Source organism: Python bivittatus, unplaced genomic scaffold (genome assembly GCF_059951505.1).
Source record: "Python bivittatus isolate LINGU-HERP-01145 unplaced genomic scaffold, Pbiv_v1 ctg000730_np1212, whole genome shotgun sequence".
NCBI classification, from domain to species: Eukaryota; Metazoa; Chordata; class Lepidosauria; order Squamata; family Pythonidae; genus Python; species Python bivittatus.
In genome coordinates, this window is record NW_028277109.1 from 1,673,297 (window position 1) to 1,692,569 (window position 19,273).

Here is a 19,273-nt window from a genome sequence, read left to right on the forward strand (position 1 = left end):
TGCCGCCCTCCGCCGTCTGAGACCAGGGACGCCCCCCCCCCCCCGCGGCTTCGGGGACGTGGGCGCAAGGCAGCTTTCGCGATCCGAGCGCGGAGCGTCCCCGAAGGCAGCCCCCGGCGTCCGCTGCCCGATGGCGCCCGAGACGCCTCCGCACCTTCCCGGCAGCAGGCTTCGGCCGGAGTCGGCGCGGCGGACTCCGGAGCCTTCGGACCCTCCTGGACCGGCCGCCGAAGTGGAATCAGGCTCCCGGGGTTCCCCGCCCAAGATCCGCGCGCAGCCCTTCCTCCAGCCTGCCCCGCGAGCTGCGCGGCGGCGGCGGCGGCGGGTTCTGCTTTGGGAGAGGAGGAAGCGGCCCTGTGCCCACGGAGGGCATCCCCGCCGGCGGCCCCTTTCCTTGAAGGGCCCCTGCTCGGCTCAGACAGAGATCCGCGACGCCGGGCCGGCGGTAACAGCGGGGCTCGCCCGCGGGAGGTGGGGCTCCCCCCCCCCCCCGCTTTCCGGAGGCTTCGCCGCAGAGCCTCCCGGTTGAGCCCTGCGGCCGGGCTTTCTGCATCCCCGCTCAGGGTTCAACCGGCTGTGGACAGAACTTCCTTCCCCCAACGCGCAGCAGGAAGCCCCGGCCGCTCATCTTTTTGAGATCGTTCCCTTCCGAGGAGGAGAGCATTGTTAAGCTCGTATTCTTCTACAGCCTTTTTTTATCATACCAATTTGCTGGTAGCTACTGGGCACACGAGAACTTCTGTGCGGCTCTCTTGTGGTCTGTTTATTTGTTAAATGTATACCCCAGCTTTCCTCCAGGAGTTCAAGGCATAGGGCTCTCCTCGTTTCCTCCAAAAACAATCCGTGAGGTAGGTTGGGCAGAGAGAGGGGGACTGGCGCAAAGTCACCCCGGGAGCTTCTGTGGGGGAGCTTGATCTGGGGTCTCCCCACACTAGGCCTAGGAAGGAGCAAGCCGAATTGCCGCAGCCCAAAGGATGGGAGGGTCTTCCTAGGCCATGGGAGGTCACTCCTGGCTCACAGGCAAGTCCCTAGCACCGCACATGCCCCCCCCAAACAACTCCAGGTTGTACCACCAAAAGTGGTTGAATTTCAGGGGTGCCGTAGTTTTGCTTTCTTCTTCCCAAATGAAGGGTGGGAGTGCATCCTGAGGTTATGGCTGAACACTACCCATCTCTCCGAGCTGGTGGGAAGCAGCAAGGATAGGCCGGCTCGCAGAGTGCTCTCCAGCTTGCAAGGCACGAGCGTGAGCAGGCACGCACGCACGCACGCTGGCTGGCATTTCCTCCCAGGTTAAATTCCAGAGGAGGGATGGGGGGGGCAGAAGGACAGGCTGAAGACGGGCTTGGCCCCAGCCCAAAGAGAACCTGCGATGGGCAGAGTGGCCTGGCAGTAAACAGGCGGGCCGCAAGGGTTAGCTGCCGCGCAGAGTCCCGGGAGTTCAGGGAATCCTGTACTGTAAGGAAGCGAACCTGAACCGCCGTCTGCTTACGACTCTTTCTCAGCGGCATAATAAAAGCTGATCTGATTCCTTGTTCAAAGGTGGCGGCAGACGGCTGTCCCACACCTTCCCCACACTCCACCACGTCACACAGCTGGGGAGAAACCAAAGAACTTCCTTGTCAGGGTCTGAGGGTGGCAGGAAAACAAGAGATCCCATAGAAGTCTCCGTAGATTACTGGGGACTGAAGAACGTCAGAAGTATTTATTTTAAAGAGTGTATGTAGGTGAAGGAAAGTGAAGCTGTAGGTTAAAGTATGAACTGGGGTTATCTAGGTTGTTATGGGTGCATATGAAAGCGGGAATTGGTGATACTTTCCTCTTGCCTTCCGCTGAATTATGATAACAGAAAGCAGATTTCTGAAAAATATTATTGGGGGCGGGTGTGGGGAGAGAATTCATGAATGCATAGTGATTTCTGGAATGCAGGTGGATATTGGGAGAAAATGGACACAGAAGAAAAGAAAAATGAAAGAAACAACAGGAAAGAATCACTCCTGGCAGAGAAATGAGCAAGTCTTTAGCAGACAGGGTCTCCCAACAGACTGAATGGGTAGCAGAGGTGGAAGCTGCTTGGGACAGAGTGCCAAGGATTTGAGGAAGTTGGTGCAGCTCATGAAGAGGGTGCTTGGTGGAACGAGAACGGGAAAGACGGGAAAGAGGCTGTGCGTGAGAAAAGATGAACATGGGAAAACGACAGCTGCAAAAATAGGGCAGAGACGCAGGCAGGGAAGAACAGCAGAGCATGCAGCTGAGAGTAAGAAGCAGAGAAAAGGGGCAGAGAAAACGTAGAACAGTTTTGATGGAAATAAAATTGTGTTGCATGAAAAGGGCTAAAGAAGGAGCTCTAGGAGTGTAAATGGAGGCTTTTTTTTAAAGGAATGAAGACCAAGGATGGAGATTATCAGATTCTGGGGGGGGGGGTGGAAGACTGCCCTTCCTCCCCCCCATGAGAAAAGGGGGAGAAAGCTTGCCCCTTTCCTTTCCAATAATGCCACTTGAAAGTTGGGAGCTGATTTGTGGCCCCTGACCTCTCTCCCCAGGCGACTGGAAAAGAGGGAGGCCCACTGGCTTCCTGGGTGTCCTTCTGTCCCTCTGAGCCCTCAGGGTAAGCGAATCCAGACCCCCTGGGAGGAAGACAGGGACCATTCCTCTGCTGAATGGGAAACACTGCCCCGCGGCCTTCCAGGGTCAAACCGGATTCCCTGAAGGAACCAGCCGCCTCCTCTCCTCTGGACAGGCAGCGGGTGGAGTGCCCAGGCATGGCGCAAGTCTCTTGCTGGGGCTGGGGGGCAGCCAGGAGTTGGCTTCCTCCACCAAAGGAGGCTCAGCTGAGGGTGGGTTCCCTGCCCTGGGAAGCTCAAGGTCACTCTTCCTTTGGACCCCTCTGGAGCCTTTTGAAGTAGCCCTGCTTCCCGGGCAGAGCAACCAGCCGGGCCCCAAGGTTTGGATACGTTCCCAGTTCCCTGGAGGTGGTGGCAGTGGCAGTGGCAGTGGCTGAGCCCAGAGCAGAGACCCTCTGCCCCTCCTCCCAGCGTCAGGAGGCAAAGGAGAAGGTGCAACACGGGCCCAAAATGAGCGAAACTACTTCATTGATGGAAAGTTCACAACATGGCTCCCCGAGGGACAGTCGAAGGAAAGTGGAAGGGGCCGCTCTGGCTCGTGGGGGACAGCAAGTAGGACCCTCCTCAGCTGCCTGGGAGCCCCCAGTGAAGCCCACGGGTGAGTGGCTGAGCATCCTAGACAGCGGGCCAGACAGATGGCTGCTCCCCTCCTCGGTTGGGGCACCTTCTTTCACACGAGTGCCTGAGAACAAGGAGCAACAGTTAGCAGGGCAAGCAGGCGAGGGTTGTGTCCTTGGGGCAGACCAGAGCCAAGCCCCCACCGGGCAGCGGCCCTGAAGGGCAAGCAGGAGGTGCCCTGGACCCCCCAAGGGGTCGGGGGCTGGGGAGGCCCTGACTCATCCACTGCAAGGCCTCCCTGCTGGGCCCCCGTTCCCCCGGCCTCCAGCCCAGGTATGCTGACGGCCTCCCTTACCTCTCCCAGGCTAGAACTCCCAAAGGCAGTCTCGGGTTACCTCCTCGCCGTCAGCCACCAGGCAACCCTCCCGATCCCCACGCAGATAGTAGCCGTTGGGGGCTATGATGGCCAGCAGGTTGTTCCCTTGGATCTCCAAGTAGAAGTTCAAGGCAAACTTCCCCCAAGGACTGAAGGTCCTTTCTGGGGTCAGGGACCAAAAGCTCTTCCCACGGCCTGTGGAAGGAAGGCAGGCAAGAGAGGGAGGAAGGAAGGAAGGAAAAGAAGGAGGGGCTCGCCTCCCTCCCATCAGCAGCCTCTGGCCCTTTTGCAAGGGGTAAACGCAGACTTCAAGGTGGGAGCAGGCAGGCCTTTCTGAGACATCGGTACAGAATGTTGTCCAAACCTAGTATACGAAGATGGTGTCTGTGCAGATGGGACCACCTGAGGAATGGCTACAGAGAAGGGAGCCCTGCACTATTCTCTGCCACACGAATGGCACGGCTTCTTTGGGGTGGGGAATGCTTGAGGATGCTCCTGATGGGGGACAGGTGCAGAGTCCCCCCGCACTTACTTTGGAGGTGGTAGATCCCATGCTTGCAAGGCAGGATCTCAACAGGGTCCGGTTCCAGAAGGTTGCACTGCAGCATTTCTTGGCACGTGGAGCTCCCCACGTAGCCATAGCGCCCACGTAGCACCAAGAAAGACCGATTGGTGAAGCGCAGCACAAACTCCTCATTGGGCCCTGCAGCAGAAAGGAACCATGGAGGCTGAATCCAGGGTGGCGGGGGGCCCATGGCGTCCGGAAGCTTTCATCAAGCAAGTCTAACAACTGAGCTGCCAAGAGTGCACAGGGGCGTCATCCTGCCAGGCCCGTGTTGACAGTGCTTGCGTGCCAGGCACAGCATCTTGCCATGCAACCGTTAAGTCCTTGAAGCCACCAGACCAGGTCAACCCCTGCTCAGGGCAGGGATCTTGATCACAGCGCTGCAGAGATGCCGCCCAGCCTCTGCGTGAGCTCGCACAGGTGCTGCTTTAGCCCTCGGAGCCTAATGGGGGGCAGCCCTGTGAGGGGGGGCCTTTGTATTTATACACTTGTCTGACACACGTTCCTGCGGTCAATCACCCCAGAAGCTCTGATCGACAGTTGGGATTATTCCAAGAATCCAGGGAAATCTAGGGACAAAGCAGCAGAGGTCTTTGTGCGGGATTCTGGTCACGCTAAAATAACAGGTAGATTTATCTTCTTTGGTCTGTGCATGTTGGAAACCTTGTTTGCTCCGATTTGCTACTTCTCTAAATAGGAGGACGTTCTGTGCAATTTTGGACTGATGTCTGGAAGATTTGTTTTCTCCATGTTAACTTCTGAAGAGCTGAAAGGTGAGCTCACTCATCTTCTGGTCTCCAAGAGCACTGCATGTATTTTATAAACCAGGCTTTGTATATTCTGAACAACTTCTTTTTGTTTTCAATAAAATCTGGCTTTGTTTGGCTATTCTGAGACTGACTTATTTCCCAGCAGCAGGAGGGTTGGAAGCTGAACCACAGGCCTTTATCTTACTGGGCTGGGAGGTCATGGCCTTCAGAAAAGGGGTTAAATCCTGGCCCTGCCAGAAGGCCTGGGGGCTGGATGGGGGCTCACATCTGTGGAGATGGCTGGTGGGGTGATGGGTTTGGTTCCCCCCCCCCCAGCATCTTGAAGGTTTTAGTGCTAAAATATACAGGGGTTTTTTAGGACATTTTAATGTATGTTTCTATTTTTAATTATTTATGGATTTTAGCCATTGTTGGAGGGATTGGCGTTTTTTCCTTTTTTGTTATTGTGAGCTGCCCAGAGTCACCCGTTGGGGGAGATGGGTGGCGTACAAGTTTAATAAACAAACAAACAAACAAAGTCACTGTCCATGTTTACCTTTTATTTGTCAGGACAGTATTTATCTCACAAACTGGGTACAGGGAAAGGATACCAGGTGAGCCCCCCCAGAAGATGTGGGGTGGTGGCAGGGGAACTACCAAGCAACTACATCATGGTAAGAGGGGGGAAACCATGGAGCTGAAGAAAAGGCTGTTGGCCAAAGACCAAATAGAAACTGCCCTTTTTAAATCAGAAAGATTGGGAACAGCACTGATGGGAGGCAGACCCTATTCAGAAAAGACTTGGCAGAAAGTGTACGGAGAACCCTCTCTTCACTGAGAGAGAAGGACCGAGTCCACCAAGATGGAGTTCCTGATAGCAAGGGACCACCCAGAGCCTCCCTTGGAGACCAGGTTCAGGTTCAGGGTCCTAATGAATGAGTGGGGTGAAAGGGCAGGTGTCTCAGAAAACAGAGGATGAACCCTCTCACCCTGAGGCCTCAAACAGACGATGCGCACAGAAATAGCTTGACAAACCCGAGACGGGGCCAGCAAGGTTTGTAAGCACATCTTAAACTTGGCACATAACCACCCAAATGGGCCCATGCGGTGGAAGGCAGGGCCCAAATGGAGAAACATTCTTACTGGGCGGGACAGGGGAGACATGGGACTGAATGTGTGAGGCTTGCCAGAAGTGGGGAACATCAAGGAGAAGGTGAAGGCATCTTTCAAACCCTCGTTAGTTGTGCAAACTCCTATCCAACCTAAGACCGCTTGTGGGGAACAACGCGCACCGAGCTGGTGGACTTTGCCACAGACAGCCCAAGGCAGTAGTCCAAGCTGGACTGATGCTGAGAGCGAAAGTCAGGCCTTGACTGACATTTTTGACAGGACGGGTTGCCTGTGGCAGATCCTGAAGGATGTAGCGACCGCTTTCTTGTTGGGAGTGCTGGAAGAGCTACGAGCTATCCTGATGTGAAGCATCTCAAATTAGTCCGTACTATCACCAAACTAGACCTGCTTGTCAAGAGAATCACAGAGCCAAAAGGAAGTCTTCCGAAGTCCAATATGCAGGTCTAACTCGTCTCAGTTGCTCCTCTGGAAATTACAGTAACGTAATAATTTTCTCCTAAGGTGCTAGGCACCTTCGCTTCTTCAACCAATTCCTCTATATTAGTGACTATCAGGTCCAGGAAAATAAATGATGCCCCCCCCCCTTTCCTTCACCTTCTAATTATTTAACTCTTTGTTTAATATCCCACCACAATTAGTTTGATAAATGAGGCTGTCAGCTAGAGAAGACAAGGATTTGTTTGATCTCTGACTCTTGGCAGCCTGATTTCCCGCAGCTGTCAGGATAATTGAAATCCCCCATTGTCACTATCATATGCCTCTTTGAAAGACTGACACAAAAAAGTATCCTATCTTCTGCTTGCCCAGGTGGTCTAAAATAAATTCTCATGATGGTATCACTTCAATTTCTTTTCCTTGTAGCTTTCCACTGCTGGGTCCCAAACATGAATATCATCCCATCAACTGACAGTGATGCCTAGCACATCGCTTCTGTCTTCCTGAGTCAGAATTTCTGGCCCTCCTTGTTCTTTTCCCATTGCCTGCCCAATGATGTAGAAACATCTGAGGCTTTGAGTGGCTCCAGCCTCTCTGTGGTGGTTTCCTGAAAAACTCTGGGTCCCCAGCCTGGCCTCCTGCCTCTCCCTCTGCTTCCTTGGCTACATATTCAGTTCTGGCTTTGACACCCTCCCCTTTTTATTCTAGTTAACACCCTCCTGTGAGGTGCCTGCCAAGCCCTTCCGTCCCAGCCTTCCTAAGATGTAACCATCTCTTCCCAGGAGGAAGGTAACACAGGCCACTGCAGTGGAACCCCAGCTTTTCTCAACAGCTCCATCTGCAGAGCCATTTCTTGACTTCCAGGATTCTGTTCCCTCTTTTTCTACCATGACTCTTAGTTGGAAGGACTGATGGAAGGCTACTTGTGCTCCCAGTTCCTTCATTTTCCTGCCCAAGGCCTTGTAATCTCCAGAGTCTCTTTCAAAGTCGCCTTTACCTATATCCTTCATCCCCACATGGATCGAGAGGAAAGGCTAGGTGTTGCAGATTCGAATGATGATGGAAACCTTTCTGTCATATCCCGGATGAAGCACAGCCCACCCCCCAGGAGGTCCCTAACCCTTTGGGACTCAAGTTGGTCTCCACTTTCCCCATCAGTTTTAAAGGTGCTCTTTACTTTAGCTTCTGTTGTCTTATACTTGGAGGACACTGAGGTGGCTTGTTCGTCCAAGGACTGAATTGCAAAGGAAATATATGAAAAGTAAGTTGAGAGAAGAGGAATGCTGAGAAAGTTGTGGCTGGATGGAGTTGATGAGGTCCTCAAAAAGCGAGGTGTGAGAAATTAAAAAAATAAAAGCCGACATACGAACCAGCCCATGGACATGGTAGAGGCAAGGAAGGAAAGGCATGGAGAGGTACCGGGAACGGTGCGGCATGAACTCAGTTTAAGCGCCTTTCCTTTCCTTGCACCGTCCTTTGATTTCTTTGGCTGACTGCGTCTCACTCTTTTTCTGCACTTGTGTAACATTGCTCGCCCTGCAGAATGATACCATGTCTGGACATAGTTTCTATTAGCCGATCTGCCTGCCCCTCTGAGGTGGAATCTCTCCCTACAATATCATTTCAACAAGAAATAAAACAAAACGAGCCCCCCTTTCTCCAGAGCCATTTCTTCCTGTAGAACCTGACTCCAACAGTTCTGGTAAAACAGCTCCCCTTAGCGCTCTGAGGCCTCTCCGTGTTGGAGGGTGAGAGCTGAGAGCCAGGTTTTCCTTCTCCTGACACTCCAGAGGGGCAGGGACAGGAAGTCACCTTCCAACAACCCGTATACGTTAGGATGGTCCTCTTGAGGAAGGCCAGGGAAACAAGGGCTGCAACTATGGAAAAAGCAGGCCGAGCTGTAGCTTCCCCATGAACTTTAAACATGAGGATCACCTTACTGACTGGAAGAGTTAGTTCTCCTTCTGATCAAGTGAACAGCAATGACCAAAGCAATGAAGAAAAGCAGGCTGTCCCTCTTTACGAAAGAGGAGGGCCTCCTTTCCTCTGCACCAAAGAAGGACAGGAAGATCTGCCACCCCAGATTGCCTACATAGAGGTTTCTTGTTTGAAAGTGAGGCACTCACTGGAATTCTTGTGTAGTAACTTTCCCTCGATTCAATACTATTAATCAGAACTCTTTCATCCTGACCTTTAGGATGGAAGTTATAACTAAGCAAGCCAAAACAGGCGAATGAAACCACAAGCACAAAAATACCTAGTCTGAATTTGCACAGCATGATTGATTGATTGGTTGGTTGGGCCATTTTTGACTCCTAGTGACTACGCAGATAGATTTTCCCCATGATGATCTGTCCCTAACCAGGTCTTTCAGGTCTTCCAACGGTGCCCCCATCACCCCTGTAACTGAGTCCATCCACCTTCCTGCTGGTCGTCCTCTTCTTCTCTTTCTTTCTACCTTTCCTGGCATTAGAGCTTTCTCCAACACCAAAGTTCAACAGCGTCAGTACTCTTCCTGTCCGGCTTTTTCAGCATCCAACTTTCCCTTCCATAGAGTGTCACAGGGAATGCCACTGCCTGCACAATTCTGATCTTTACCGTGGCCTTCTCCCACACAGATGAATGGATGCCTTTGCCATTATCATCAAAGTGATCATCTGCCTCCAGCTTCTTCCTCTATCACTGCTGCCCAATACAGATGCCAGCTTGCTTTAACCAGGCAGCTGGGATGACCTTGAAGCCTTGGGTGACCCTGTTAGGAATACTGTACAGGTAGTCCTTGACTTACGACGGCAATTGGGACTGGAATTACCATGCGTTTGTAAAGCACAACTGCATCACTTAGTGATAGCAATCCCTGCAGTCCTGGTTGCCATCGTTAACTGAATCCCAGAGTTATTAGGTGAGGCAACTTCCTGCCGGCTTCCCTCAACCAAAGTCAGTGGGGAAACCGGCAGAAAATTGCAAGTCCCAGGCCCGCAGGCAGGTAAATGGCTGCTGCCAGGTGGTGGAGGGAGGGAGAGGGTGGGTGAGAGGGTCAGGGAAGGTGCGCGAGAGGTGTGGTGCGGGGAGGGTGTGCGAGGGTACTTGAGAAGCATTGTGCAGGCCGGGGAGGGTGCAAGACAGACGCTGTGCAGGTCGGGGACAGTGCACGAGGGTGCCAAGGGGTGCACAAGAGGTGCCACACGGGTCTGGGAGGGTGTGCAAGAGGCGCAGCACGGGTTGGGAGGGTGTGCGAGGGTGTGAGGGGACGCGCGAGAGGCAGGGCATGGGTTGAGGAAGGTGCATGGGGCGCACGAGAGGCATGGGATGGGTCAGGAAGGGTTTAACATGTCTGTGGTTCCTCTTAATTTGGGGATTGGGGGTGGGCAAAGGCTACGAACAAGTGGACCAATCAAGCCAAGAGCTCCTGTCCCTGTGGCAGAGCCAGCCTGGCAGAGGATGTAATGGGTGGGAGGAATAACCTTGAGAAGCAGGAGGAAGAGCTGCTACCACAACAATGACCAGACAAAGAAACCTGAGGGTCCAAGTCAGAACTGTAACCTGAGAAAGCACCTCAGACAAGACCCTCCCTAGTTCAGATGTGCAAGACTATTACTGTAATCTTGTAATAAAATTAGTATTAGCCTGCATGATTTTCGTCTCCTAGTCCAGTCTACCTTGAAGGGCTGACAGAAGGGCAGACGGGAGCTTTGAGGGGCTTTGCTGCTCAGGTGTAATGGGCCAAAGGAATGACCCTGAGGAAGAGCTGCAACCAAGACAAGGATCAGAGAAAAGAAGCTGAAGTCCAAAGCAGAAATGTAATTTGAGAAAATGTCTCAGGCAAGACCCTCCCCAGTCTTCTGAAAGACAAAGGCAGGGAGGGCGGAGGCACATTCAGACCTGCAAGGTTCTGGAACCTTATAATAAAGGTGGTATTAGCGTTCTAACTTTGGTTTCCTAGTCCGGTCTACCTTGAAGGGCTAACAGAGCAGCAGGTGGAAGCCTTGGCTGGCTTTGCTGCTCAGGCCAGGACTAAAGGGAGGAGCCGGATATAGGGCACTACCCTAGAGGGCAGGAGTGCCCAAGTTCACATGTTGTGCTAAGCCACTTTATTTGACCATAGTTTATTGAATAAGCATCTCGGCAATGGGTTACTGTAATGGGCCGTGGAATAACCTTGGGAGACGGGAGAGCTCTGTCTAGACAACGGTCAGATAAACGAAATCTGAGTCTAAAGGAGGGGTGGGGGTGGAGGAAGCGTCTCAGAAGGGACCCTCCCTAGCAAACTCAGCAGGTTGATTCACTGGGATGTGACTGTTGTGCAGCAAGTCCTGAGCTGTACTCGTGGCAACCATGGTAAGAAGCTGGACAGGATTATGTGCCCTGCCTTGGAGCAGGAGAAGGGTGCACAAGACCCTGGCAGAGGGTAGGAGTTAAGCTGGGGGAGGAAAGACCTTCCCAGGCTGAATTCTGCCCCACTGCCACTTCCAGGGACAGGATGGGCCACAGGAGCTCCCAGGGAGTTGCTGTGCTGCCACAAATTGTAGTCCCTGGACTGGCTGCAGGCTGTTGGGTCTTCTGGTCTCCTCCTCACCTGGATGCATGGCTCGAGCTGCCACCAGTCCAACTGGCAGCGTTCCCAAGTAGCGACCCCCAGGAGCTTTCAGAAAGATCCTCCCATAATGCCAGAGGACCTGGAACCTGGTCTCCACCTCCGTGGCATACCCGTCGGCCATCACATTCTCAAACTGTCTCTGGGGAAGGGAAACGTCATGGTCAGTAGGGGGACCTTTGCTGAAAGCTTGGCAAGAGCCCTCTCCAACTGGGTGGCAGGCAGGGTCTTCTGTTCCTCTAACGGTCAGGAAGCACCCTGGCAGAGGCCTCATTCCTGGGGCTGGGGCTGGACCAGGCAGGGAAGAGCTGCCCTCCAGAGTCCAGCTGGGTGAGCAGGAGAGACAGAGGAAGGAAGCCCCCACCCCTGCCCCCAGGACTAGCAAGAGAAGCGGCTTGCTAAGAGCGAAATCGGGGAAGGGTTAAAAGCCTGGCCAATGGATGCATCTTTGCAGACTTTCTACATGCTGAGAGAGGGGGAGCAATGCAGGAGAAAGACCCCACCCCGAAAACAGGACTTGGACAGCCTGGCTAACTTCAAAATGTAGCACCAGCTTTACTAAAGTTGGCCCAAAAGGTAGGGAACCGATCTTCCCATTTCCCAAGGCAGTCTTGGGGTGACAGAAGGAGGGAGCTGGAAGTGGACTGGGTGGTCATCTAGTCGCCTCTGCTCAGGCCAAGCCAAGGAATCACCCCTGACGGGTGGCCAGCTCCACTTGAAACCTCCCAGCAGGGGAGGCCTCTCCATTCTAGGCAGACTGTCCCACTGCTGCTCAACTCTTCCTGTCCCGATAGTCCCTGAGATTCAGGCTGAATCCCCATGGTTTTCATCTCCCCCCTTGATCCTGTCCTGTCTCAGCTCAAAAGGGCCACTGCTGGTTGGGCATAGCCTGTCAGCTGCGGCATCACCCTGCTTGCATGGGCTTGATGCCACATGCGTGGGCGGCTGCCCGGCCATGTCTCCCTGGTCCTGAGTGCGGGGTTTGACCTTCCCCACCCAGAAACCCCAGGGATTTCATCCTGACCCTGCTGCTACGAAGCGAGGGCCCTGCCCTCCCCCTTGCTGTGGGGATGGAGCAGCAGCACCAGGGGGGCTGACCTGAGCCAGGTACTTGTGGTGAACGTCTCTTAACTGCACCGTTTGGGTACCAGGGTCCATTTCAAAGAGGAACGTGGACATTGGGCTCGCCTTCTTAGGACCCGCGTAGACTTCAGAGTCTGAGCAGAGAGAGCGAGAGAGAATTATGAGGGAAAGCCTCCCCGGAGGGGGTTCGAAGGAGGGGGTCCCCTGTGAGTTGCTCAGCTTGCTGACTGTGACTAAAGACTGGCTTAGCCCTTTGGGTTAAAAGCCACATCCTCACGAAAAGAGCTGGTGGTGGCGGTGGTGCTGCTGGAATGGGAGGGAGCTCAGAGAATGCAGCCTTTGGGACATTTTTCCACCAAGATGCTCTCTTCAGTGGGAGACCCATATTATGTCCTTACCAAAACACGCCCCTATCAAACAGTGAGCCCCTCCTCCTTTCCTCAGCTTCTCGGACCGTGAACAAGGCAAAAGCGAGGAGGGGGAGGAGGAGGAGGCAGAGGAGGCGGCGGAGGATCACCTCCCTAAGCTGGACAAGAGCCTCTGCCAGCTCAGCCTGGCTTTGCAAACCCCCCAAGTGGTTGCAACTTCTAGTAGAAGGGAGCATTAGGAAAACTAAGTCATTTTCAGGGCACAGCAAAATAAAAGCAGTTGCTGGACTGCAGGCCCAAGCGCAATGCAGCTGAGGGCTAATTCGCGTGCCCCCCCCAGGACTCCAGTCGCACCCAAGGCCCTTTGCCTGGCTATCTCCCTTCTTTTTAGCCCCACAACAGCAACCCTGTGAGGTGTTGGGGTTGTGAAATGTTACTACAAAAACCCCGAGGAGGAGAAAGGATTCATTCCTACCTCTTGGAGAGCCATGAGGAGAAGAAGGAAAATGAGGGAAACGGGAAAAAAAGGCGGGCTCCGAGCCGCTCCCGCACAAGGCAGCAAAGCCGGGCCGCAGCAGAGCCGCCCCTCCCTTTGTGCTCGTGGGAGACCGGCCTGGTGGGAACCCCACATTTTCCAACACGAGGGAGCCTGGCCCAAAGTCCCCAACGAGCTTCCACAGCTGAGGACTGCTTTGAACCTGGTCACCTGCTTGACCACCAGCACCACCATGCCACCCTGGCTCTGAGTTTCATTTTCCCAAGTAGTTTTGGCACAACCCTTCCATTGGCTAGACTGGCAGGCAGACCAGTGTGTTGACAGGCAGCTTGCAAGCACCCAGAAGGATGTTGGAGGGAGCCTTCTGGACTCAGTGGGAGTCCAGGGCACCCAGTATGCTGCTCCTAAGCCATGGTTGAGCACAGTAAAGCCACCTGGGGCCTGAGGACTGTGCCTTGTTGGCAGCCTCAACAGCGGTGCCCTGGGCTCATCCGCTGCCTGAAACCGGCAGGGGTGGAAGGCCAGATTTTGCTTGGCCGTGCCTACCACCGAGGTATCTAACTGATCAGAGTTGCTACTCGAGGGAGGTAGTACACCTCTGCACTTCCCACCAAGTTTCTATTTCTATCCAGATTACAGGTAGTCCTCTATTTACAACCATTTGTTTCAAAGTTACGATGGCGCTGCAAAAAGTGACTTACAACTGGTCCTCACACTCATGACCATTGCAGCGCCCCTGCAGTCATGTGATCAAAATTCGGGTGCTTGGCAATCGGCATGTATTTATGACGGTTGCAGCATCCCAGGCTCACGTGATCGCCATCTCCAACCTTCCCAGGGGGCTTCCAACAAGCAAAGTCAATGGGGGAAGCTGGATTTGCTTAATGACCATGTGATTTGCTTAATGACCGCAGCAAAAAAGGTAATAAAATCGGGTGAAACTCACTTAACGACCTCATCGCTTAGCGATGGAAGTTCCAGTCCCAATTGTAGTCGTAAGTCAAGGACTACCTATATGATTTTCTTAAACAAAATCCAATGATTGTATTATCACAATATTTTGTAGATGTTTAACTGACATTAGATTCCCTGTTTTCATTGGGCTCGTATAGATGAGAGTTTTACAGCCCTTAATGTTTATGCTAGAATTCACGTCTCATTAGATGCTCACTGTATGCAAGGAGGGAAAAATTATAGATAGATTTATTTCTGAGGTAATGGCAGTCACTCAGGGCAAAGCCTTTGATGTGATTTCTTTTCTTATTTTAAGAAATAACATGGAGTGGCAGGTGAAGACTCCTTCTGTCCCCACCCAAATTCTAAAGTGGCCCGAGTTTTGTAGTGATCTGGTAGGGTAGGGGTGGGGCGGGGCTCTGCTTTCTAGACAGTTGTTCCTACCATTTTTCCTTGAGCTGGAAAAATTGGGTTTACTTACCAGAAATGATGCTGACATATCTGTTGGTTCTTGTTTTCAGACTGACCCACTGTGGACACCGCTTGATGACAAACCACTCCTCATTCTCCACTGGGTGGTCCCCAAGGCAGAGGAGCCCTCGCCTGCCCTGAGGGTACAAGACATGCCCCTCCATGTCTGTGAGGAACACCAGGCAACCGGGCTTTAGATTCAGGTGAAAGGCTGTCTCTGTGGAGGGCATCTTGGCAAGTTTCTCTGCTCTGGACACAAATTTCTGGTTGGAGGTCTCCAGGTGGCAAGTTCCCTTCCTGAACCTCAGGAGGAAGCTGCATTCCTCCAGGTAGGGCACAGGGGCATCCACCCAGACCCGGTTCAGTTCTGGGTCAGTCCGAGCATAGAGCTGGCTGCTGGGGTTGAAGAGGACCACATGCGCATGCTCGGCCAGTTGGGGCATCCACAGGTGGTGGGCAGTCAGGCCTAGGGACACGCAGAAGACGTCCTCGCCATCAGACTCCAAGAATTTCTTGCTCTCCAACTGCTGGAGGGTCCATGCCCCACTCGGATGTACCTCCAGCAGAAACTGGCTTTGCTTGTCTGTCACTGGCTGCCCACAGTGCACTGTGCCATCCGCTTCCACCAGGAGGTGCTGTCCTTCATGCCCAATCACTGCCACTACACTCTGCTTCCCTTGCTCAGTGGTCACCCTCAGCTTCCAGGTCTGTGGGAAGCAAAAGTGGCCAATCACCCACCAGCTGGCTCATTAGGCAAAGCCCCACTCACTCTGTTGCCTGCCCCTTTGATTGTTTTTGCCAGTCCACTGTTGAAGATGCAGTGTGAGGAGACAATTCGCCAAAGGACTTCTTGAGCTGGCTCACCCCAGATCCCCAGCTCCTAGTCACCCCCCAGAAACCCTGCCAAGGGATGAACCAGGCCTTTCCTAGCTTGGATGGACCCTTCCTTACTCTAGGCTCAGATCAAAGGACCGGGAACATGTCCAGACAGGGCTCTTCCTTATTTGCAGGGCCTCCAACGGAATGAAGTGGGTCCTCCATCCCAAAGTGGAGGAGCAGCCAGCTCAGCCTGGACACTCATGGAACCCCAAAAGGAGGGGTCCCTTCCCTGCAGCTCCCCAATAATGCTGGTCTCACCCTGGGGCTTGGGTAAGGCACCCTTCCCAACTCTATGCCCCAAAAAAGGCACGAGCCCCAAGGCACTTCTGAGGGCCCCCTCTGCCTGTTCCGAGCATGAGGCCTGCCAGAAGCAGGCCCCTGGAGGCAAAGGAAGCCAGGAAATCCCTTTCCCTGATGTGTGTCCCACCCCCAACTGTTGCTCCCTCCCTTTCTCGCTCAGCGCTCAAGATGGTGGTCCACAGTTCAACAGGGCGAGTCCTTCCAGGCCAAAAGCCCATATGCCTGTCCTTCCCAGCAGCTCTGCTGGGTTCCCATTATCAGAGGTCTCCCTGCCATGCCTTGAGGGGGGGAAACAAATTACAAGGCTCCCTCGGACAATTCCTAAAGACGGGAGAGCAGCTGCCTTCTCTCAACTCAATTCAATACATAAATTCAACTCAATTCAAATAAAGTGGTACCTCGGGTTACGAATTTAATCCGTTCCGTGACTCTGGTCGCAACCTGATTTGTTCGCAACCCGAAGCAAATTTTCCCATAAGGTTCAATGTAATTACCATTAATCTGTTCCGGTGTCCGCAGACCACACGTCAAGGGTGGAAAAATGGCCGCGGACTGCGTGGCAGGGTGGAAAAACGGCCGCGGACCACGTGGCACGGGCGGAAAAATGGCCGCGGACCATGTGGCACGGGCGGAAAATGGCCGTGGACCACGTGTCACGGGCAGAAAAATGGCCGTGGACCACGTGTCACGGCGGAAAATGGCCGCGGATCCGGTTTGTACCCCGAGGCGGAGTTCGGAAACCGAGGTAAATTTTTGCGGCCGGAGCTGGTCGCAACCCGAAAAGTTTGTAAGCAGAGGCGTTCGTAACCCGAGGTACCACTGTACACAGTACTGTTTTAGACAGGTGTGAAAAATGCTGCAAAGTAAGAATGCTTTCAAAAATATATATTGTAATTGTTTATGTCTATCAATTTACAAAATGCAAAGTGAGCAAACAGAAGAGAAATCCAAATCAAATCAATATTTGGTGTGACTACCCTTTGCCTTCAAACCAGCATCAATTCTTACACTTGCACACTTTGTACACTTGCCCAAAGTCAGGGATCTTGTAGGATTAGAGTCAGGTGTATGATTAACCAATTATACCAAACAGGTGCTAATGATCATCAACTTCATATGTAGGTTGAAACACAGTCATTAACTGAAACAAAAACAGCTGTGTAGGAGGCTTAAAACTGGGTGAGGAACAGCCAAACTCTGCTACTAAGGTGAGGTTGTGGAAGACAGTTTCATGTCACAGGTCATCCACCATGGCAAGACTGAGCACAGCAACAAGACACAAGGTCTCTCCCAGGCAAAAATGTCAAAGCAGACCAGGGTTTCAAGATGTGCTGTTCAAGCTCTTTTGAAGAAGCACAAAGAAACGGGCAACGTTGAGGACCGTAGACGCAGTGGTCGGCCAAGGAAACTTAATGCAGCAGATGGAAGACACATCATGCTTACTTCCCTTCGACATCGGAAGATGTCCAGCAGTGCCATCAGCACAGAACTGGCGGGAACCAGTGGGACCCAGGTACACCCATCTACTGTCCAGAGAGGTCTGGCCAGAAGCGGTCTTCGGGGGAGAATTGTGGCCAAAAAGCCATACCTCCGACGTGGAAAGCGAGTCAACTATGCGCGAAAGCATAGGAACTGGGGTGCAGAAAAACGGCAGCAGGTGCTCTGGGCTGATGAGTCAAAATTGGAAATATTTGGCTGTAGCAGGAGGCAGTTTGTTCACCGAAGGGCTGGAGAGCGGTACAAGAATGAGTGTCTGCAGACAACAGTGAAGCATGGTGGGGGTTCCTTGCAAGTTTGGGGCTGCATTTCTGCAAATGGAGTTGGAGATTTGGTCAGGATCAATGGTGTCCTCAATGCTGAGAAATACAGGCAGATCCTTATCCATCATGCCCTACCATCAGGGAGGCGTGTGATTGGCCCCAAATTTATTCTGCAGCAGGACAACCACCCCAAACATACAGCCGATGTCATTAAGAACTATCTTCAGCGTAAAGAAGAACAAGGAGTCCTGGAAGTGATGGTTTGGCCTCCACAGAGTCCTGATCTCAACATCATCTAGTCTGTCTGGGATTACGTGAAGAGACGGAAGGATTTGAGGCAGCCTACATCCACAGGAGATCTGTGGTTAGTTCTCCAAGATGTTTGGAACAACCTACCTGCCGAGTTCCTTCAAAAACTGCGTGCAAGTGTACCAGAACTGTTGCTGTTTTGACGGCAAAGGGTGGTCACACCAAATATTGATTCCATTTGGGTTTCTCTTCTGTTCACTCACTTTGCATTTTGTAAATTGATAAACATAAACAATTACAATATATAACAATTAATTATATATATATATATATATATATATATATATATATATATATATTAAAGCATTCTTACTTTACAGCGTTTTTTCACACCTGCCCAACACTTTTGCCTAGTACTATACATAGATACATAGATACATACTCTGTCCTAATTCCTCTGGTAGCTGCTGAAGCAGCAAAAATGGGGCTCTGCCCGTCTGTGGATCTGATGCCCAGAGGATCTCGGGCCAGGCAGGAAACAAGCATTGCTGTAAACAGATGCTATGGATAAATTGCTGAAACGGTTTTGTGGGCATGCTGAATGTCTTAAGACAGGAGATCCTCCCTCCATGCCCCAGCCCACTGCCAGAAAGAGCTCAGCCACTCCCTCTGCCCCAAAGGTGAGCCATAGGGGCCGGGGGCTCCTTCGCTCCATACCTGTTTCTTTCCCAGCGAGCTTCCCAAAACACTGACGTCATCCCCATAGCACTCGCCGGTGAGATACCCCCCTGTCCAATCGACCAGTCCAATCTGCATGACGGAAGAGTGGAATAGGAATGGCAGACACCCTCGGTCCAGGGCCCGGTGAGTGGGCCCACGCAAGCCCTTCTGATGGCACTGGGGAGCCTCCAGCTGGAGCTCCCCAGCGTTCCAGGACCAGAAGCCCTTGGCAGCTCTGGCCTTTGTGACCCCCTGGCTACGTCATAATGCAGGCGCTGAACCACCCCTGGCTCTTCACTGCTTTCCGGGCTGCAAACGGAACTCCCGCGCTCCAAGAGGAAGCTCTTTGCATTTCGGAGGAGCCCCTCGCTGTCCTCTCAAGCAGGAAATCCTTGCCCCCACCTAAGAGACCCAGTCTGCAAACTCTTGGGCGGTGGTAGGGGCAACGTGGCACAGCAGCTCCCTTCAGTAGTTCTAATTTGAGCCTCAGGCCAAATTAGCAGCTGTGATCAGGCAGCTGGCGGCGGCCCTCAGGAAGGTAGTTCCGGGCACTGGTGACCCGGGACGCAGCTGCACCCGAGGAGCCTCGTGCTGACAGAGGGCCCGCAGAGGGGCCCTTCGCTCTTTCCCGACCGACCACTCGATTCGTTCTGGATTCGGTGTTTCCGGAAAAGGTAGAAAACGGGCTAACCCAGCGACCGGGCTGCGCTGCGTGGATGTGAGCAGCAGACGTGATTTATCCCGCGTATCCCGCTTGTCCCATCGCCGGAATTCACGCTTCCTCGGCCACTCCACGCGGCGGCGGCCCTTCAGACGCTCCGAGACGGCGATCGCGTCTCCTCTTCCCCGCGCTGAACGGCCCGGCGCCTCCAGCCGCTCCTCGGAAGCGGCTCCTTCCGGCCCCGGGCCCTCGGGGCTGCGCCTCTGGGCGCCGGATTCCGGGGCGCGCTGACTGGGGCGGGGG

General features: G+C 53.2%; 1 protein-coding gene across 3 annotated transcripts; it reads right to left on the reverse strand.

The window, feature by feature from the left end:
- Nucleotides 1-304: 304 nt before the first annotated feature.
- Nucleotides 305-19,085, reverse strand: FSCN3 (fascin actin-bundling protein 3). Of its 3 annotated transcripts, XM_007443786.3 has the most exons (7): nt 18,307-19,085; nt 14,412-15,108; nt 12,128-12,246; nt 11,012-11,171; nt 4,088-4,258; nt 3,535-3,750; nt 317-3,303 (listed from the first exon to the last, which is right to left on the reverse strand). In XM_007443786.3, the coding sequence occupies exons 1-6, from the start codon at nt 18,403-18,405 to the stop codon at nt 3,545-3,547; spliced, it is 1,452 nt and encodes a 483-aa protein (XP_007443848.1). In that variant the 5' UTR covers nt 18,406-19,085; the 3' UTR covers nt 317-3,303; nt 3,535-3,544. The 3 variants fall into 3 exon arrangements, with proteins under 3 accessions (XP_025032416.1, XP_025032415.1, XP_007443848.1); XM_025176647.2 differs by lacking the exon at nt 4,088-4,258 and having other exon boundaries at nt 316-3,303; XM_025176648.2 differs by lacking the exons at nt 11,012-11,171; nt 12,128-12,246 and having other exon boundaries at nt 305-3,303.
- Between the last annotated feature and the right edge of the window lie 188 nt (nt 19,086-19,273).